The 22,373-nt window shown below is 40.0% G+C and overlaps 1 protein-coding gene across 21 annotated transcripts in view; it reads left to right on the top strand.

Moving 5' to 3' along the window:
- usp32 (ubiquitin specific peptidase 32) overlaps positions 1 to 22,373 on the top strand; it is a 92,110-nt gene that overhangs the window by 56,113 nt on the left and 13,624 nt on the right. For 9 of the 21 annotated variants that reach the window (XR_012390849.1, XR_012390848.1, XR_012390847.1 and 6 more), the window contains 17 exons: positions 8,889 to 8,972; positions 9,111 to 9,172; positions 9,618 to 9,720; positions 11,400 to 11,589; positions 12,912 to 13,090; positions 13,965 to 14,105; positions 14,645 to 14,762; positions 16,068 to 16,222; positions 16,916 to 16,997; positions 17,140 to 17,214; positions 17,583 to 17,721; positions 18,414 to 18,519; positions 18,604 to 18,777; positions 18,916 to 19,090; positions 19,173 to 19,324; positions 21,912 to 22,023; positions 22,121 to 22,317. Coding sequence is in view for 7 of the 21 variants with exons in the window: in XM_681144.11 (XP_686236.6) it covers positions 8,889 to 8,972; positions 9,111 to 9,172; positions 9,618 to 9,720; positions 11,400 to 11,589; positions 12,912 to 13,090; positions 13,965 to 14,105; positions 14,645 to 14,762; positions 16,068 to 16,222; positions 16,916 to 16,997; positions 17,140 to 17,214; positions 17,583 to 17,721; positions 18,414 to 18,519; positions 18,604 to 18,777; positions 18,916 to 19,090; positions 19,173 to 19,324; positions 21,912 to 22,023; positions 22,121 to 22,317 (2,244 nt within the window). In the remaining 14 variants the exon portion in view is untranslated. Of the gene's footprint in view, positions 1 to 8,888; positions 8,973 to 9,110; positions 9,173 to 9,617; positions 9,721 to 11,399; positions 11,590 to 12,911; positions 13,091 to 13,964; positions 14,106 to 14,644; positions 14,805 to 16,067; positions 16,223 to 16,915; positions 16,998 to 17,139; positions 17,215 to 17,582; positions 17,722 to 18,413; positions 18,520 to 18,603; positions 18,778 to 18,915; positions 19,091 to 19,172; positions 19,325 to 21,911; positions 22,024 to 22,120; positions 22,318 to 22,373 lie in introns of all 21 variants that reach the window. The other 12 variants (XR_012390853.1, XR_012390851.1, XR_012390852.1 and 9 more) reach the window with 3 other exon arrangements.

Below are 22,373 nucleotides of genomic sequence, written 5' to 3'. Positions count from 1 at the left end.
TTGTTATGTAGATGTGTTCAGGAGAGGACTTTTATCAATCATGTGAAGTTTCAGGCAGATCAGACATTGTGTGGTTGAGTTATAAGAAATTCCTGTTCCATGGCGAAGCGTTGAGGTTTGTCATGCCACCACAGACACGCCCTTCTGCAAAAACTCTAGATCTTTACAAAATATCATCGCTAGAGCTTACAGATGACACCACTCTATTTTGGTGCTGATACGGGAAAGTTTGTGGGAGGAGTTTGTTACAGTGTCAAACATGTCATTTCCTGTGGCCAGCAGGTGGCGCTATAACTGTAACTGGATATCGGCACGTAAACCTGATCGGGTCAGGACTGTTATTAAATGTGTGAATTTTGAGGCAGATTGAATAATGCATCCCTGAGTTATAAAGACTTCCTTTTTTGTGGTGAATCATCAAAGTTTGCGAGGCCGCCACGGACACGCCCATCGATGAAAACTCTAAAGCTTCGCAATTTAACATCACCAAGGCTTTAAAATGACAAAACCCAATTTTGGTGTCAATCAGATAAAATCCCTAGGAGGAGTTCGTTAAAATACAACGCCTAGAAATGGCAAAAACGCCACTTTTTTGCCACAGGAAGTTAAAAATATCCGACTTCCTGTTGGGTTTGAGATATGGCTCCAAGAGACTTTTTCGTATGTTTTGGCGTGTTTGAGGTGTGTGCCAATTTTCGTGCATGTGCGTGATTCGTGGATCAGGGGCTCGTCCGTTTACTTTTTGTAGGTGGCGCTGTCGAGTCTATTTGCCACGCCCACTTCAATATTGTTATGTGGATGTGTTCAGGAGAGGACTTTTATCAACCATGTGAAGTTTCAGATAGATCGGACATTGTGTGGTTGAGTTATAAAGCCTTCCTGTTCCATGGCGAAGCGTTGAGGTTTGTCATGCCGCCACAGACACGCCCCTCTGCGAAAACTCTAGATCTTAACAATATATCATCGCTAGAGCTTTCAGATAACACCACCCAATTTTGGTGCTGATACAATAAAATTTGTGGGAGGAGTTTGTTACTCTGTAAATCATGTAATTTCCTGTGGCCAGTTGGTGGCGCTATAACTGTAACTGGATATGAGCATGTAAGCGTGTTTAGGTCAGGACTCTTATCAAATGTGTGAATTTTAAGGCAGATCGGATAATGCATGTCTGAGTTATAACGACTTCCTGTTTTGTGGCGAGTCGTCAAAGTTTGCGAGGCCGCCACGGACACGCCCATCGACGAAAACTCTAAAGCTTCGCAATTTAACATCGCCAAGGCCTTTAGATGATAAAACCCAATTCTGGTGACGATCGGATAAAATCCCTAGGAGGAGTTCGTTAAAATACAACGCCTGGAAATGGCAAAAACGCCACTTTTTCACCGCAGGAAGTCAAAAATATCCGACTTCCTGTTGGGTTTGAGATATGGCTCCAAGAGACTTTTTCGTCTGTTTTGGTGTGTTTGAGGTGTGTGCCAATTTTCGTGCGTGTGCGTGATTCGTGGATCGGGGGCTCGTCCGTTTAATTTTTCTAGGTGGCGCTGTCGAGTCATTTTGCCACGCCCACTTCCGAAGCCCATAACAAACGTAAATTTTCGCCACTTCTGAGGCCTGTGCAAAGTTGCGTGAGTTTTCGGGCATGTTTAGCCCCTCTAAATCGCGATTCATTGGAGAGAAGAATAATAATAATAATTAAAGCTGCAAGCAGCGATGATAGGGACCTCGCACCCGGGCTCACCGCCGCCCGGTGACCTTACGATGACAGAGAACAGCGAACAATAATAATATAAGCCGATATATATATAAAAAACCTAAGAAAAATACAGATTTATGCCAAACTTCCTCCTGTCAGCAGGTGGCGCTATAACTGTGATTCAAGATTGACATGTAGATGTCTTCAGGAGAGGAATTTAATCAACCCTGTGAAGTTTCAGGCAGATCGGACATTTTGTGGCTGAGTTATAAGCCAAACTACCTTTTGCCAGCAGGTGGGGTTATGACTGACTCAATATTGTTATGGGGATGTGTTCAGGAGAGGACTTTCATCAACCATGTGACATTTTAGACAGATCGGACATTGTGTGGCCAAGTTACAAGCCAAACTACCTTCTGACAGCAGGTGGCGCTATGACTATGACTCAATTTTATTATGTAGATTTATTATGTAGATGTGCTCAGGGGAGGACTTTCATCAACCTTGTGAAGTTTCAGGCAGATCGGACATTGTGTGGCCGAGTTACAAGCCAAACTACCTTCTGCCAGCAGATGGCGCTATTACTGACTCAATATTGTTATGTAGATGTGTTCAAGAGAGGACTTTTATCAATCATGTGAAGTTTCAGGCAGATCGGACATTGTGTGGTAGAGTTATAAGGACTTCCTGTTCCATGGTGAAGCGTTGAGGTTTGTCATGCCGCCACGGACACGCCCCTCTCTGAAAACTCTAGATCTTCACAATATATCATCGCTAGAGCTTTGAAATGACACCCCTCAAATTTGGTGCTGATATGATAAAGTTTGTAGAAGGAGTTTGTTACAGTGTAAAACATGTCATTTCTTGTGGCCAGCAGGTGGCGCTATAACTGTAACTGGATATCGGCACGTAAACCTGATCAGGTCAGGACTGTTATTAAATGTGTGAATTTTGAGGCAGATTGAATAATGCATTCCTGAGTTATAAAGACTTCCTGTTTTGTGGCGAATCATCAAAGTTTGCGAGGCCGCCACGGACACGCCCATCGATGAAAACTCTAAAGCTTCGCAATTTAACATCACCGAGGCTTTAAGATGACAAAACCCAATTTTGGTGTTTATCAGATAAAATCCCTAGGAGGAGTTCGTTAAAATACAACGCCTGAAAATGGCAAAAGCGCCACTTTTTCGCCACAGGAAGTTAAAAATATCCGACTTCCTGTTGGGTTTGAGATATGGCTCCAGAAAACTTTTTCATATGTTTTGCCATGTTTGAGGTGTGTGCCAATTTTTGTGCATGTGCATGATTCGTAGATCGGGGGCTCGTCCATTTAATTTTTCTAGGTGGCGCTGTCGAGTCATTTTGCCACGCCCACTTCAATATTGTTATGTGGATGTGTTCAAGAGATGACGTTTATCAACCATGTGAAGTTTCAGGCAGATCGGACATTGTGTGGTTGAGTTATAAGGACTTCCTGTTCCATGGCGAAGCGTTGAGGTTTGTCATACCGCCACGGACACGCCCCTCTGCGAAAACTCTAGATCTTCACAATATATCATTGCTAGAGCTTTCAGATAACACCACTCAATTTTGGTGTTGATACGATAAAATTTGTGGGAGGAGTTTATAACTCCGTAAATCATGTCATTTCCTGTGGCCAGCAGGTGGCGCTGTAACTGTATCTGGATATCGGCATGTAAACGTGTTCAGGTCAGGACGCTTATCAAGCGTGTGAATTTTGAGGCAGATCGGATAATGCATGCCTGAGTTATAACGACTTTCTCTTTTGTGGCGAATCGTCAAAGTTTGCGAGGCCGCCACGGACACGCCCATCGATGAAAACTCTAAAGCTTCGCAATTTAACATCGCCAAGGCCTTTAGATGACAAAACCCAATTTTGGTGTCGATCGGATAAAATCCCTAGGAGGAGTTCGTTAAGATACAACGCCTGGAAATGGCAAAATCGCCACTTTTTCGCCGCAGGAAGTTAAAAATATCCGACTTCCTGTTGGGTTTGAGATATGGCTCCAAGAGACTTTTTCGTATGTTTTGGCATGTTTGAGGTGTGTGCCAATTTTCGTGCATGTGCGTGATTCGTGGATCGGGGGCTCGTCCGTTTAATTTTTCTAGGTGGCGCTGTCGAGTCATTTTGCCACGCCCACTTCTGAAGCCCATAATAAACGTAAATTTTCGCCACTTCTGAGGCGTGTGCAAAGTTGCGTGAGTTTTCGGGCATGTTTAGCCCCTCAAAACCGCGATTCATTCCGGAGGAGAATAATAATAATAATAATAATAATAATAATTAAAGCTGCAAGCAGCGATGATAGGGACCTCGCACCCAGGCTCACCGCCGCCCGGTAGCCTCAGGATAACAGAGAACAGCGAACAATATTAATTTCAGCCGATATATATAAAGAACCTGAGAAAAATCACAGATTTATGCAAAACTTCCTCCTGTCAGCAGGTGGCGCTATAACTGTGACTCAAGATCAGCATGTAGATGTCTTTAGGAGAGGCATCTCATCTAACCTGTGAATTTTCAGGCAGATCGGACATTGTTTGGCTGAGTTATAAGCCAAACTACCTTCTGCTATCAGGTGGCGCTATGACTGTGACTCAATATTGTTATGTGAATGTGTTCAGGGGAGGACTTTTATCAACCATGTGAAGTTTCAGGCTGATCGGACTTTGTGTGGTTGAGTTATGAGGACTTCCTGTTCCATGGCGAAGCGTTGAGGTTTGTCATGCTGCCACAGACACGCCCTTCTGTGAAAATTTCAGACCCTAACAAAATGTAATTGCTAGAACTTTCAGATAACAACCAACCAAACTTGGAGCTGATACGAAAAATTTTGTGGGAGGAGTTTATTACTCTGTAAATCATGACATTTCTTGTGGCCAGCAGGTGGCGCTGTAACTGTATCTGGATATTGGCATGTAAATGTGTTCAGGTCAGGACTCTTATTAAACATGTGAATTTTGAGGCAGATCAGATAATGCATGCCTGAGTTATAATGACTTCCGATTTTGTGGCGAATCGTCAAAGTTTGCGAGGCCGCCACGGACACGCCCATTGACAAAAACTCTAAAGCTTCACAATTTAACATCGCCAAGGCCTTTAGATGACAAAACCTAATTTTGGTGTCGATCAGATAAAATCCCTAGGAGGAGTTCGTTAAAATACAACGCCTGGAAATGGCAAAAATGCCACTTATTTGCCGCAGGAAGTTAAAAATATCCGACTTCTTGTTGGGTTTGAGATATGGCTCCAAGAGACTTTTTCGTATGTTTTGGCGTGGTTGAGGTGTGTGCCAATTTTCGTGCATGTGCGTGATTCGTAGATCAGGGGCTCGTCCGTTTAATTTTTATAGGTGGCGCTGTCGAGTCATTTTGCCACGCCCACTTCACTATTGTTATGGGGATGTGTTCGGGAAAGGACTTTTATCAAGCATGTGAAGTTTTAGGCTGATCGGACTTGGTGTGGTTGAGTTATAAGGACTTCCTGTTCCATGGCGAAGCGTTGAGGTTTGTCATGCCGCCACAAACACGCCCCTCTGCGAAAACTCTAGATCTTCACAATATATCATCGCTAGAGCTTTCAGATAACACCACTCAAATTTGGTGCTGGTACAATAAAGTTTGTGGGAGGAGTTTGTCACACTGTAAAACATGTCATTTCCTGTGGCCAGCAGGTGGCGCTATAACTGTATCTGGATATTGGCATGTAAACGTGTTCAGGTCAGGACGCTTATCAAGCGTGTGAATTTTGAGGCAGATCGGATAATGTATCACTGAGTTATAATGACTTCCTGTTTTGTGGCGAATTGTCAAAGTTTGCGAAGCCGCCACGGACACGCCCATCGACGAAAACTCTAAAGCTTCGCAATTTAACATCGCCAAGGCCTTTAGATGACAAAACCTAATTTTGGTGTTGATCGGATAAAATCCCTAGGAGGAGTTCGTTAAAATACAACGCCTGGAAATGGCAAAAATGCCACTTTTTCGCTGCAGGAAGTTAAAAATATCTGACTTCCTGTTGGATTTGAGATATGGCTCCAAGAGACTTTTTCGTATGTTTTGGCATGTTTGAGGTGTGTGCCAATTTTCGTGCATGTGCGTGATTCGTGGATCGGGGGCTCGTCCGTTTAATTTTTCTAGGTGGCGCTGTCGAGTCATTTTGCCACGCCCACTTCCGAGACCCATAATAAACGTAAATTTTCGCCACTTCTGAGGCGTGTGCAAAGTTCCGTGAGTTTTCGGGCATGTTTAGCCCCTCAAAATCGCGATTCATTCCGGAAAAGAATAATAATAATAATAATAATAATAATAATAATTAAAGCTGCAAGCAGCGATGATAGGGACCTCGCACCCGGGCTCACCGCCGCTCGGTGGCCTCAGGATGACAGAGAACAGCGAACAACATTAATTTAAGCCGATATATATAAATAACCAGAGAAAATTACAGATTTATGCTGAACGTCCTCCTGTCAGCAGGTGGCGCTATAATTGTGACTAAAGATTGTTATGTAGATGCCTTCAGTAGAAGAGTCTTATCAACCGTGTGATTTTTCAGGCAGATCGGACATTGTTTGGCTGAGTTATAAGCCAAACTACCTTCTGCCAGCAGGTGGCGCTATGACTGACTCAATTATGTTATGTGGATGTGTTCAGGAGAGGAATTTAATCAACCATTTGAAGTTTCAGGCAGATCAGAGATTGTGTGGCTGAGTTATAAGCCAAACTACCATCTGCCAGCAGGTGGCACTATGACAGATTCAATATTGGCTTTTAAATGTCTTCAGAAGAGGAATTTAATCAACCATGTGTAGTTTCAGGCAGATCAGACATTGTGTGGTTAAGTTATAAGGTAAAATTCCTTCTGTCAGCAGGTGGCGCTATGACTGTGACTCAATATAGGTATGGGGATATGTTCAAGAGGGGAATTTAATCAACCATGTGAAGTTTCAGGCAGATCGGACATTGTGTGGTTGAGGTATAAGGACTTCCTGTTTCATAGCGAAGCGTTGAGGTTTGTCATGCCACTACATACACGCCCCTCCGCAAAAACTCTAGATCTTCACAATATATATCATCGCTTGAGCTTTCAGATAAAAACCAATTAAATTTAGTGCTGATACGAAAAAAATTTGTGGGAGGAGTTTATTACTCTGTAAATCATGTAATTTCCTGTGGCCAGCAGGTGGCGCTATAACTGTATCTGGATATTGGCATGTGAACGTGTTCTGGTCTGGACTCTTATTAAACGTGTGGATTTTAAGGCAGATCGGATAATGCATGCCTGAGTTATAATGACTTCCGGTTTTGTGGCGAATCATCAAAGTTTGCGAGGCCGCCACGGACACGCCCATCGACAAAAACTCTAAAGCTTCGCAATTTAACATCGCCAATGCCTTTAGATGACAAAACCCAATTTTGGTGTCGATAGCATAAAATCCCTAGGAGGAGTTCGTTAAGATGCAACGCCTGGAAATGGCAAAAATGCCACTTATTTGCCGCAGGAAGTTAAAAATATCCGACTTCCTGTTGGGTTTGAGATATGGCTCCAAGAGACTTTTTCGTATGTTTTGCCGTGTTTGAGGTGTGTGACAATTTTCGTGCATGTGCGTGATTCGTAGATCAGGGGCTTGTCCGTTTAATTTTTCTAGGTGGCGCTGTCGAGTCATTTTGCCATGCCCACTTCATTATTGTTATGGGGATGTGTTCAGGAGAGGACTTTTATCAACCATGTGAAGTTTCAGGCAGATCGGACTTTGTGTGGTTGAGTTATAAGGTCTTCTTATTCCATGGCGAAGCGTTGAGGTTTGTCATGCCGCCACGGACACGCCCCTCTGCCAAAACTGTAGATCTTCACAATATATCATCGCTAGAGCTTTCAGATAACACAACCCAAATTTGGTGCTGATACGAAAAAATTTGTGGTAGGAGTTTATTACTCTGTAAATCATTTCATTTCCTGTGGCCAGCAGGTGGCGCTATATCTGTATATAGATATCGGCATGTAAACGTGTTCAGGTCAGGACTCTTATCAAGCGTGTGAATTTTGAGGCAGATCTGATAATGCATGCCTGAGTTATATCGACTTCCTGTTTTGTGGCGAATCGTCAAACTTTGCGAGGCCGCCACGGACACGCCCATCGATGAAAACTCTAAAGCTTCGCAATTTAACATCGCCAAGGCCTTTAGATGACAAAAACCAATTTTGGTGTCGATCGGATAAAATCCCTAGGAGGAGTTCGTTAAAATACAACGCCTGGAAATGGCAAAAACGCCACTTTTTCGCCGCAGGAAGTCAAAAATATCCGACTTCCTGTTGGGTTTGAGATATGGCTCCAAGAGACTTTTTCGTATGTTTTGGCATGTTTGAGGTGTGTGCCATTTTTCGTGCATGTGCGTGATTCGTAGATCGGGGGCTCGTCCGTTTAATTTTTCTAGGTGGCGCTGTCGAGTCATTTTGCCACACCCACTACCGAGACCCATAATAAACATAAATTTTCGCCACTTCTGAGGCGTGTGCAAAGTTCCGTGAGTTTTCGGGCATGTTTAGCCCCTCAAAATCGCGATTCATTCCGGAGGAGAATAATAATAATAATAATAATAATAATAATAATAATAAACGGAGCAATTCCAATAGGGCCTACGCACCGTTTCGGTGCTCGGTCCCTAATAATAATAAACGGAGCAATTCCAATAGGGCCTACGCACCGTTTCGGTGCTCGGTCCCTAATAATAAACGGAGCAATTCCAATAGGGCCTTGCACCGTTCGGTGCTCGGTCCCTAAAAACCGAGCAATTCCAATAGGGCCTACGCACCGTTTCGGTGCTCGGTCCCTAATAAGCAATGCTTTATGGTTTTCTGAGGAGTCTTAACCATTTTCAGGTACAGTAATCTAATAACTCAATATTAAATAATGCCTTTGTTGTATAAATAAGTCTATTAAATTAATCTTTATTTATATTTTGTAATGCCTGAGTGCTTCAAAAATCCTCATACAGTCATAGGCCTCAAAAACACATGCAAATAATTAACTGTAATCCAGCCACAACATTGCAGACTATTGTGAATGATCACATTATGATATCGATGCTGAAACGATATATCGTGCAGCCCTAAGTTACACTCTATCTTAAAATAAATAAATTGGGCAGTAACCTCTATCTTGTGTTTTCCTCACAGCAAGGACATTTAACTCTAGAGGACTATCAGATATGGAGTGTGAAAAGTGCCCTCGCCAATGAGTTCCTCAACTTGCTGTTTCAGGTCAGGATGTTGGCACAATGCAACCAAATCAAAAGTGCCTAAATCCTTCCAAATCCTTCCACACAAATGTGAATCCAGTGAAGTACGCTGCTAACTTGGATCTCGCCTTAAATGTCTTGTTAATCTGTTCGTCATCAGGTGTGTCATATTGTCCTGGGCCTGCGTCCTGCCACCCCTGAAGAGGAAGGCCAGATCATTAGGTGAGAAAACTGTAGGATGCGGCGATTCTGAAAGTCGGCTTCCTTTCAAAAGCGTCCCTACGGAGCACTTTCTGTGTTTTAAAACAAGGCTTGTGAAGGCTGTATTGTATTTCACTCCTCCTCATGATTAGGATCTGTCTGTTTATAAGGATCCATAGTACCTCCCGTTGCCTCTATCAGTGTTTTCGAAAAGGCAGAGATGGAGAACACAATTTCATTTTCAATTAGGTTTTCCAGCAGTACTGACGGTGCTCAAAAAGACACTATAAATACTGTACCGCATCAGCGTGTCAGGTTTATTGCTTTGGCTATTCTGCCCAAGTCTATTATTGATGCCTTATGACAGTAGAAATGTTTTGTTGGTTCATTTTTGGTGCTCTGTGTAAATGATAGCTCTTTGACTGACTGAATGTGTATCTATGCTGATTTTTGTGTGCCTGCACAGGGGTTGGTTGGAGAGGGAAAGCAGGCACGGTTTACAGCCCAGTCAAAACTGGTTCCTGATCTCCATGCAGTGGTGGCAGCAATGGAAAGACTATGTCAGATATGTGAGTATTCTTTATATAGCAAGGAAAAGTGATCATGTCATGATAGATTAGCCTTCCTTTTACTTTTCTTGAAGGCCATTGATTATACTATTCATAAACACAACAGCCTAAAACAGAACTATGACCTTTCTTTAAAGCAAAGTTGTGAATATAATGAAAAAGACTTAAATGTAATGTTATGCGTTTAATGTGAAGCGGCGCTGACAGCGGAGTGCAGATCCAAACACAGATTTATTAAACTGAATGGTCAGGCAAGCAACAGTCAACACAGGAGCAAACAGATGTATACGGGAAATCCAGAGTCATGGTCAATACACAGGCGAATGGTCAAAAGGCAGGCTGCATACAACATAGACAAACAATGCGGGGGTCAAAAACAGGGCAAAGCAAGGCAACGGGAAACGCATTGTAATGTTCACAGTGACAGTATAACAAGACTCAGCAACTAGTGTGTGTGTCTGTGCTGCTTTTGAAGTCTGTCTAATCAGTCTTTGAACAGCTCCCAGCTGTGTGAGTGTAATCAATCATGATCTGGAACAGGTGTGTGTGTGTGTGTGTGTGTGTGTGTGTGTGTGTGTGTGTGTGTGTGTGTGTGTGTGTGTGTGTGTGTGTGAGTGTGTGTGAGTGTGTGAGTGAGTGAGTGAGTGAGTGAGTGAGTGAGTGAGTGAGTGAGTGAGTGAGTGTGTGAGTGAGTGAGTGAGTGAGTGAGTGAGTGAGTGAGTGAGTGAGTGATGCATGACTGGAACTTGTAGTCCATATAATGGCAGATTTTTAATTCTATGCAATCTGTGTGTTAACTAGCGATCTGTAAGGATGAGATTACTTGTGATTGTGACAATATGAGCCCTTTATAGTGTAAAATTATTAGACCTGAAATTTTTATTTTTACAGACATTAGATGTTCACAAATTAGTACAGTAGTGAAATGTTTTATTATTTTTTTCTTTTCTTTTAGTAATGCAGAACATATGGAACAAAATTTAATAATAATAACCAATAACAATATTTAACCAGGTAAGTCAGTTGAGAACCAGTTCTCATTTACAATGACGAGCTGACCAAGACATACATAAAAAGCAGATACGAAGCAGCAGTCACACTATACAATAACAATTTCACACATATAGATAGTGACATATTAAACCAAGGAAAACTAAAAACAAGCACAGTGATCTTGTACTATTAACTGGATTGAGTTTTTAAAGGATGAAAGTGTAATGAAAGTGTTGCGCTTTAAGGTCTGTTGCAGATGATTCCAAGAATCAGTAGCAGAAAACTGAAAATAGTAGCCACCAAATGAAGTGTGAACTTTGGTTATACAAAGGTTAAAAAATCTACTAGAGCGCAGATTTCGACATGTTTTCTGAATGTTAAGAAGTGACCGTAAATATAGTGGAGTTTTCCCAATAAGAGTTTTGCAAATTAAAATAAACCAATGAATTTGTAGATGTGATTGAAGAGAAGGCCAATTAAAAAAGGAATAAAGTTGACAGTGATGAGTATCAAATTCCGCACCAGTAGCAAAACAAATTGCTTCATGGTAAATAGCATCCAGTTTGTGAAGGAGAGTTTTTGAAGCTGATATATAAATTAAATCCCCATAATCCAAAATTGTTAATACTGTCAATTTGACCAAATGGTGCTTTGAATTTTTTCATATGTAATCTGTTGTGTTCCAGGATAATAAGTCGATTGTCATGGAGCAGCCATCAGTGCAGGGCAGCGGGATGAGAAGTTCTCAGTCTGCTGCATCTGTAGAGCCTATCCTCAACAGAATTGGATTAGTGGTTCGCTCCCCCAGTTCCCCAGAAGAAAAATTCCCTGACAACATCTCCAGCTCATCAGAGGCTTCAGAGAGCACTGGTAATAGTAAGTACTTTCTCTGTCGCTAGAGTTAGGAGTACAAATTAAAGCTTTCAGTATGTTTTTTTTTTTTTTTAAAGAAATGAATATAGTGTTGCAATGAGTATAGTTGTTGCAAAATAATAAAAAGGAGGGGTGAAATCACCTGAGTTTTCTGAGAGAGAGAACAAAATGGGAGATGGATCTGAAATATGGGAAACTCCCAGGAATTTTGGCAGGTATTAATACTCATTAATACCTGGGTTGCCATCACCCTGTGCTAATGCACATTTTGAGAAAAATTGCATGAGAAAAGAGTGATGGAAACACCAGATTTTCCTATTTTGTTTTTATTATTTCATGTTTATTGTTAACACTCATTTGCATACAATCACACAATATTCCAAGTTACATTTGGACCTCAGTATGAGAAATGACATACAATTGCCATACATTATTGCCAGGTGTACTAAGTATGCATAGTACTCAAATTCATCTATTCATATTCTTTTTGGCTTAGTCCCTTTATTAATCAAGGGTCGCCACAGCAGAATGAACCGCCAACTTATCCAGCATATGTTTTACATAGCAGATGCCCTTCCAGCTGCAACCTATCACTGGAAAACACCATGCACTCTCATTCACACACATACACTAAAGCCAATTAAGCTTACCCAATTCACCTAAAGAACATGTCAGTTTTTTTTTTGTTGTTTTTTTTTTAAAGAAAATTATTCTCTTCATCAAGACACTATTTATTAAATGTAAATGTTTCCTCTGGGTCCTCCGGTTTCACCCACAGTACAAAGACATGTGGTTCAGGTGAATTGAGTACAGACAAAATGGTCCATAGTGTACAGTATGTGTGTGAATGAGTGTGTATGTATGTTTCCCATTGATGGGTTCGGCTGGAAAGGCATTCGCTGCATAAAGCATATATGCTGGATAAGTTGGCGTTTCGTTCTGCTGTGGCAACCCCAGATTAATAAAGGGACTAAGCCGAAAATGAATGAATGAATGAATGGTCACTCATCGCCAAGGGGTTTCACAGCTATTTTAGTGTCTTTCTTTTGTGTTGAACACAAAAAAAAATAAAAAATTAAGTAAATTGGAAACCTGTAACCTGACTTCCAGTGCACCAGAATATTTTCTTTTGTGTTCAATGACAGAACTTCAACTTTTGGGTGAACAATCCTTTTTAAGGCAGGGTCACTATTATAAGATAAAAATTGATGAATACATAGCTAAAGAAAAGTGATTAAAATCAATGTTCTAGTAAAATAAAGTGACATAATTGAGGCTATAATAAGACCGTCTTTAATTAAAGTGTATTTTTTTTACTTCCTCAGGCCTAACCCCACACATCAGCTCCTCTGCCACAGACGTGTGCTTTGCTCGGCAGCACAACATCTCTGACAACAACAACCAGTGTTTCTCAAGCGCCAATGGCCATTTGCCTAACAGCTTGGCCGTGCAGAGACCCGGTGCGATAGACAACCAGCCTCTGGTGACCACCGAGCCCATGAAGGTGAGCCGTAGCAACTGAAACCATTGAAATATGAAATGTCAGCCCTAGTGCATTTAAAAGTCCTGCAGGCAAAATAACACCTTCGAGTTGTGTTTTCTTTTATCTAATTATAGCTGCAGAGCTCAACACTACATTAAAGTGCCATTTTTTGAAATTGAAATCGTCTGGAACAAATTAATCCTCTGAATGGTCTGTAGCATTTGTGTTCGAGAAAATGAAAGTCTTTATGAGAAGCTAAAAGCATTATGACTAAAACTGCTTGCTTCAGTAATGCCTTGTCACAAACACATTTGCACTCTTGTATTAATGTAACACGCCGTATTATCATTCAAATCGTTCTTTGATACGACGCATAGCAGTATTGAAGCCAAAAAGCACATTTTCGGTCCTTTCCACCCCTTCATCCAAACTCTAGCTCTCATTTGTGTCATTTGACCACATGTGTCAAACTGCAAGAGCCCTCCCCTGCAAGAGTGAAGGAGGTCTGATGATATTTGACTTTTGTTTTACTTTGATGGAATAATGAGGGTTTACCTGATCAACCTGATGAAATGATTCATGTTAAAATAACCCAGAGAAGTAACATCTTTTTTTACATTTAAGCAAATACATGTATTTATTTGTTACTTTAATAAGTTATAATGAAATAAAGAGACAGTTATTTAATATGGTAATGATATGTAACCTTTTTACAGTCTTTTCCGGCCCATCCAGGGCAGCTATAATGCTAAATTGGCCTTCTGTGAAAATTGGTTTGTCGCCCCTTATTAGAGGGACGTTCACATTGCCTGTGATTTATTTAGTAAAGGAAGTTGTCATTGCACAGGTCTATCAGTATGAACTCCTCTTGAGTGTGTGTCTATGTTTTATCCAGGCACCCACGCTGACTATGGAAGGAGGTCGACTGAAGAAGTCCCATCAACTGTTGTCTGGCCGGGAGTTTGAGACGGTTCCAGAGCCGGTGTGGAGAGCACTTTACCACTGGTATGGGGCCAACCTTAGTCTGCCCCGACCGGTATGTATCCCAAATCCCATCAATGGCACCAACATGGGCATGTAATTTATGCTTCAGTGAATCTCAGTTCTTTGGCTTTTCCTTTGACGCACAATGTTCTTGATGGCGTGACGCATGGTGTCAAGTGAACGCTGTTGGATATTTCTAAACCTGTTTCCTGAATACAGATTGCGCTTCTGTGCAGGGGTGTTGCTAGACATAAAGCTCAATTGGGTCACAGCTCCCCTCAAAAGAAATAAATAAATAAATTGCATATATATATATATATATATATATATATATATATATATATATATATATATATTGTTTTTGTTGTTTTATGTGATGTATTTGTTTGCTATATGTAATACAGTCGTAAATAAGAAATGAACATAAAAAGAGCTTTAAAATCTAAAAATGCTGTAGATGTCAATCTGGCCATTTAGCTTTTCATTTTTATTCAGCTAAATAAAGCTAATCAGGTGGCACCCTGTAGTGTTTTAAAAGCATGCATCTCTCTCTCTTGAGCACTTATACTGTCTATTTTACTGTTTCTTCAGGTTATCAAGTCTACAGTCAAGGCACAGCCTGAGCTAGAGCTCTTCCCCCTTTACCTTCTGTTCCTGCGACAGCAACCGGCCACACGGAGCCCTCAGTCCAACATCTGGGTCAATATGGGTATGAGCAGCCTGCGAATGTTCCCTCCGCATATGCCCCGAGGTAACGTAAGCCAGCAGCAAGAGAGAGGCTTCGTCCCCTGCCTCCACCAGCACCCCTAATCTTCTAAATACACCTACCAGAATGACCTGTCCGGATTACTCCTCATCCCAACGCCTTCATCTTCTGAGTTCAGCCTTAGATTTAAAATATATATATATATATATTATATATTTATAGCATACAAATTTTTTAAATGAGATTTTACAGCAAAATGAGCATTTACTTAACCTCAACAACCTTTACGAAATTCTGCTTTTCTGATGAACACAAAGGAAGATGTTTTAAGAAGGATGAAAACTTGTAGTCATTGACATTCATAGTAGGAAAAAGAAAAACTGCTGAAGTCCACATTAAAATATTCGATAAAATACCATATTTTGTGTTCAACAGAAAAAAGAAACTCAAACTGTTTTAGAGAAATTGGAGGCAGAGCTCAATGACAGGTTTTTTACAGTTTTGGGTAAACTATCCCTTTGTGACCGAAATATGAAAAAATGTACATTAAATGTTGTGAGAGGACAACACTGACCTATTACTAGCCTTATTTTTTGAGTCCTAAAAATTAGTTGATGGTAATCTACAGTAATTTAAGGTCTTGTTCGGCACAGTGAGACTAGAAATATTGTATATCTCTCAGTCATGGCTGTGAGGCTCAGAAGACTGTTTGATGCGGGTAAAGATGGAAGTTCTCTGGCTGATTTCCTGTAATCGTTTGCTTTGCAATCATATCAATCTTTTTTTTTTTTTGTCTCAAATAATCATGTCTCTTATGAAATCAGTAAGTGCTACACAAATCTTTAAATGTATTTTCTTTTTGGACTAATTAAAAACATTTTGCTTGATTTTTATTTACATTACCCAGACTAATGAATTGATGAATGTTCCCTATGAAAATGACCTTTGCCCTTTCTTGCTGCTACCTTACAACTAATCCTCAGTCTGTCGATCAGGTATTGGGATGTGTGTGTGTGTGTGTGTGTGTGCGTGTGTACATATTGATCTGTTTTCTGCTTGTCACTGGTTGATTTAATAGTGTGCATATAATGATTTATATATGGACTGGATCTTCACAGTCTTGTTTTAAAAACTGCTTGACTACTTTAGGTAAAATAAATCTTTTTACATGGTTTAAAAAAGTTTGTTTTTAAATATATAATAACAAAGCAAGGTGTAAATGCTTTAAGGGGTATATTTGAATTTTGTAAACGTTTTATTGCATGTCACAAAGAGAATGCTGATGACTGCTCTTCTTTCCGAACACAGGTAATGTTCCTTCTCCCAACGCCCCGCTCAAGCGAGTGCTGGCATACACAGGCTGTTTCAGCAGAATGTGCACCATTAAAGACATTCACGAGTACCTGTCCCAGAGGTTACGCATCAAAGAAGAGGACATGCGCCTCTGGCTTTACAACAGCGAGGTGGGGACCTCTTTAAGAGATACTGGATTAAAGAATATCAAGAGCCATTCAAATGCAAATATGTCCTCATTATAAAGACGCCAGTGTTACAGCAGTGATCTTTGAGGAAATACTTCAAAATGAAACCTACTTTCTGGATCATCCATTTTTGTGGCCAATATGATTTATCTGTTTTTATTGATTTATTTATTTATTTATTTACATCACAGCCAACATGAACAATCTTTTGTCAATGATGGCTGGCATTCGGAGGGTAGCATTTTAATTCTAGAGATCATTTGATTGGACAAAAATCTGTGTAGTGCAAGAAGACTCATTAATATTTGAGCATTTTGCATATATGGTATTATTCAACAGTTTGAAGTTGGAATATTTTTGTTGCATTGCCTTATGCCAAGTTTTTTAATCTATATGACTATAAAAAGCAATCATATCTAAAACATTTTGATCTTTTATGGCATACAAAGCTGATTTGTTGGCAGTGATTACTTTAAAAATGTTTTCAACAATATAAAATACCTTGTCACTTTTAATTCATAAATAATGATATACTGTAGGTACAAATAGTTTTTGTAGATGGATACAACTAAAACCATAGGCCACAATATTTGTCTTTTAATTAAAGTGTTAATAATGTAAAGTGGGTTCATTTATATTGTGCGCTAATCTTGTTTTAAATTGTCTTCATATCAGAATTACCTCACTCTCCTGGACGATGAAGATCACACTTTAGAAAGCTTGAAAATTCCAGATGAACAGCACTTAGTCATTGAGGGTATGTCTGTGACATTTATCTGTCTTAATTAAAGTCTTATCTCTTTACACATGCGCTGAGCATTGTGGATTAAATTGCACAGCATGCACCATTTTACTGATGGACAAGGAAGAATTCATCAAATATCTTTCCCTTTCTCTAGTTCGAAACAAAGATATGAGCTGGCCAGAGGAAATGTCTTTCATTGCAAACAGCAGCAAAATCGACAGACACAAAGGTAAAAGGGCTCAGAAGTGTTGAAAAAAAATCTATGCAAATTGGAAGGTGGCCAAGCCGTCTATAAATGTCAGAATATTTACCCGAGTTTGACCTTGCCTAGATGGCGCTATATTACAATTCTTTGTATTAAAGCGCATCAAGTAGATTATTAACACAGGAACAAAAGCAGCAAGAGTCCAAGAAGCAATTACATAACAAAGCCATTTAAAAGTCATATCAAGACGGATATCAGCTCTGACATTTTAGAGCTCAAAATGTTGCCAGAAAGCTTTCTGAAATACTGAGTTATTGAAATTCATGGAGATGGTACTTAGGTGGTAGTGCCTGTGAAGTCATGACTTTTATTTTACCCCATTTCTCTTGCAGTTCCTACTGAGAAAGGTGCCACAGGTTTGAGTAATCTGGGCAACACGTGCTTCATGAACTCCAGTATTCAGTGTGTAAGCAATACCAAGCCCCTCACTGAGTACTTCATCTCAGGGCGACACCTTTATGAGCTTAATAGGTAAGGAAACACAACCAATGTTCTTTTTAAACTCAAACATTTAGAGCAATGGTCTCAAACTCAATTCCTGAAGGGCCGCAGCTCTGCATAGTTTAACTCCAACCACCTCCAACTCACACTAGCTTAATAGTCTATAGTAGTCTTGAATTATGATTATTTAAATCAGTTGTGTTTGATTACAGTTAGAGCAAAACTGTGCAGAGCTGTGGCCCTCCAGGAATCTAGTTTGAGGCCTATGATTCACAGCAAAAAAGTTTCCCATACATATTTCACTTTTGTTTCAAATTGGTTAAACCCCAACTAATCTCACTCGAGACCAGAGCTTCAGTCTCACTCTTTTATTGGCCAAAGACTTCCTAAAGGCTAAAGCAGCCAGTGAGTAGAAATCCTGTATGATTTATTCAATCAGATGATCACCTCGAAACTCCCAAAGTGTTTTTAAATTTGTGTCATGTGCATCAGACATTCAGCCAGCAATGTATGGGTGTAACAATGAGGGCTGAGATTAAACCATGACCAACATTACAGTTCTTGGTTAAAAAGTTACCTCCGTTCATGAGGTACTTTATGCAGATTCACTTGTAAGATATCGTTTAAATTTGCGCAGATTTAGGAAAGTGAATTAGGCAACCTTTTCGGAGTAGCAGTCATCTGTTATACCCTTTGACCAATGATCTTTCTTACCCTGACAGAACTAATCCAATAGGAATGCGTGGTCACATGGCCAAATGCTATGGTGATTTGGTACAGGAACTATGGAGCGGCACTCAAAAGAATGTTGCGCCTTTGAAACTTAGGGTGGGTTGTTAATGTCTTAGTAATCATAAGAACCAAACCAAAGTTTGTCACTTTGTAAATCATTTTGTTAAATCTTTTTTGTAGTGGACGATAGCAAAGTACGCGCCAAGATTCAATGGCTTCCAGCAGCAAGACTCCCAGGAGCTTTTGGCCTTCCTGTTGGATGGGCTTCATGAAGACTTGAATCGTGTGCATGAGAAGCCGTATGTGGAGCTCAAGGACAGTGATGGACGGCCGGACCATGAGGTTGCTACAGAGGTCAGTTTCAAACTTTTGTTTTTCAGCCCATGCCAGGCTCAACATATTATCTAAGCACTTCTAAATGGGCACACTGATGATACGCTAATGAAAAATCAGCATCTTTACAACCTGAAGACATCTGCCTCTTCTTTTCAGGCCTGGGAAAACCATTTGCGGAGAAATCGCTCTATCGTGGTGGACCTCTTCCATGGGCAGCTCAGATCCCAGGTGAAGTGCAAGACCTGTGGCCACATAAGCGCACGCTTCGACCCCTTTAACTTCCTATCGCTGCCTCTGCCAATGGACAGCTCCATGCACTTAGAAATCACAGGTGAAGCCAAGCAGAGGGAAAACACTTTAAAACACATCAGCAGATATCAGAGTCTTACCTAAAAGCTTTTCTTGGTTTGCAGTCATCAAACTTGACGGCTCCACTCCAGTGCGATACGGGCTCCGTCTCAACATGGATGAGAAGTACATGGGGCTAAAAAAACAGCTGAGCGAGCTCTGTAGCCTGAAACCTGAGCAGATCCTACTGGCCGAAGTTCACACGTCCAACATCAAGGTCAGTTCAACTCACCACAACAGACAATAGCTGCATTTGCGAAGAAACCTATTGGGATTCACTGTATCGAAAAACCTAAACAGATAAATAATTAAATAATTGCCTATGACATTAAACAAACAGCAATCTTACAAATCTACTGCACCATTAACGTGACTTAAAACAATAAATTCACATGATCTGATCTGCTCATCTAATGTATGAACATCACAATTGAATTGAGCAGATTATAAAAATATATATTATGTTGGTTATGTTGCTTTTTTGACTACATTTGAGTCTCTTTTTTTGTCAATGATATTGCATGTTAATATAGTCACTGTTAGTATCCAATGCGACCGATGTAATTGTGTCTTTGTCTCAGAAAAAAACAGGTTGTCAATGATTTTTTTTTTTGCCAATATTAACAAAAACTTCCTTCTTTCATCTTCGCACAATTGCACGGACTACACCATTTCTCTCACAACCTGATGCGGAGAGGCTAATCCATGGCTATATCACATCACATCTTGATTTTTGTAATTTACTTTTTGGGGGTTTGCCTACAAGTTCTCTTAAAAGATTACAGTATATTCAAAATTCTGCTGCACTGGTTCTGACACACACATCATCCCGCCTCCATATTACTCCTGTACAACAACTACACTGGCTTCCTATTAAGTCACAGATTTTTTTAAGACCTCAATTTTAACCTTCAAAGCAGTGCATGGGCTAGCAACTTGTTACATTTGTGACCTAGTGACTGGTCACTCCTGCCCACAGTCTTCATTCGGCATCAGGACTTACCCTGTATCAGTCACGCTGTAAATTCAAGACCATAGGTGGCAGGGATTTCTCATACAGTGCAGCTAAGTCATAGAATGCACTGCCTATCAGCATTAGGAATGCCTCTTCTCTTGACTGTTTTAAGAAACTTTTTAAGACTCACCTTTTTAGCATTGCTTTTAACTTTTATCATTTTGTTAACCATTTTATTCTATCTAATGTCTGTTTTTATCGTTTTGTTGCACCTTTTTAGTTGTTGTGCTGTTTCTGCTATTGTGAGTATTTTGCCTTGTAGTGCTTTGAGTAAGAAAAGTGCTTTACAAATAAAATAATAATTTTTTTTATTATTGACTAAATGAACACTGCTAAAGTCCTTTTTTACAATGTGAATGAAAGTTAAATCAGATATGACCAATTTTGATTGTTTTGGTTACAAGACATTCTTTTTATATATATATATATACATATATATATATATATATATATATATATATATATATATATATTTTTTTTTTTTATTAGTTTTTGAGACATAGAAAAACAAGGAACAGACAAACAAACTCATCATGAAACAATAATCTGCGCAAAATGTCAAATAAAGCATTAAACAAGGGAAGACATACTGTATAAGACATATATGACCTACAAAAAGACACAGCAATGGATGTAAAAACAGAGAAAAAACTTACAAATCTTAATAAATTAAACAACATTATTAGTCTTTATAGTGTTTTAGGGGAAAAAAGACTGGATCCCACATTTTATCAAATTTCGCAGAGTTCCCAGAAGTGCTATATCTAATTCTTTCCAAATGTAAAGTGGAGGTGAGTCCAAGATGCTAGCAAGAAAAAAAGAGGCCTAACATTTTTTTTTTTCAAGAAACAAAGGATAGCTTTTTTAGCCATGATGAAAATACTGTACAACTGTACTGGACAGGTTACCATACATTTCGGTTGATGTAATTCTTTTATTGCCACCAATGTTTCCTCTAGTATTTATTCCAGCTGTGGCAGCAGACTCTGTTGGGCCTTTTACACAGATCTACCAACTACTCAAGATGGCATTCATGCAATACGAGTATGCAAATCTCTTTGCTTGTGCGCCGATTTTCTCTGTTCGTGCACATAACTTTTTGCACTTCCTCAAATATATGCTGCTCAAGTGCAGACTTTCTTGTGCGCTCTTAAATAAACACTGCTGAAGTGCGATTTAGTTCGTTTATGTAACAAGTATGTCGCCAACATTTATTAGATTTGCGGCATTAATGCGTCCTAAAGTAAAGTGAAATGGCTATAAACTCCAGCAAGATAAAGTCATTTTGTGCAGAACCATGGACCTTTATCTTTAAAATAGAATTATGGAAACTGTGTTTATCTTAACTGAAAGCTACGACGTGTTTGCTGGCCTACACATTGCGCAGCCCTGTCAGTCAATCAGTCAGCATGTCACCTTAAAGGGTAAACAAATAACGAACAGCACTACTAAGATTACAGAAACGTTCAAGCTGTTATAATTTGCTTACCTTTTAATACGTTATGGTGCAATTATAACCTGCTAATAAATGAAAAAAAATGACTGAAGGTTTTGAAGGAGAAGCTGTAATGTAGCCGTGGTGGGATGAATTTTGGGTGTGGTGCCCCGCCATGGAAGAATGAATGTAGCAGAAACCATGGCCACTGTTTTTTCAATTCAATTAAAAACTGATTATTAGTTATTACACAGTTTATGTAATGATTGTGTTAAGTACATTGTTTGTACATGCAAAACATAACTGTAAAATTCAGTAATCCTGGTTTTTAAATAAGTTGTTTTTTTACTCTAGAACTTTCCTCTGGATAACCAGAAGGTGCGACACTCTGTCAACGGCTTCCTCTGTGCGTTTGAGATCCCTGTGCCTGGTTCACCCACTTCAGTCACTTCTCCTGTTCAAACAGGTAACAAGGATTGAATTCTGAATTCTCTCATTAAAAGCGTAATTTTGCTTTATTTTGAACACTCTTTTTGTTGTTGACCCATCCATGTTGTCATTAGAAAAACCACCTATTGCCAATGGGACAGCAGGAAACAATCATATTGGAAAGTCTGGCCTGATTCCTAATGGTATGCCCAGTACAGTGGTCCCCTGCACCCTTGAGAAACCCCTCGCCAATGGTATCCCCAATGGCCATGCTGTGCCAGTGCAGGACAGCCCATTCATTGGCTACATTATTGCCATGCACAGAAAGATGGTGAGCATTCACTGATATATTCACTGTTGGACTTCACAAGATGGTCGTAAGCATCC

This window comes from Danio rerio, chromosome 15 (genome assembly GCF_049306965.1).
Source record: "Danio rerio strain Tuebingen ecotype United States chromosome 15, GRCz12tu, whole genome shotgun sequence".
NCBI lineage: Eukaryota > Metazoa > Chordata > Actinopteri > Cypriniformes > Danionidae > Danio > Danio rerio.
The sequence above is the reverse complement of the archived record's forward strand: the minus strand, read 5'-3'. Positions and strand labels throughout refer to the sequence as shown.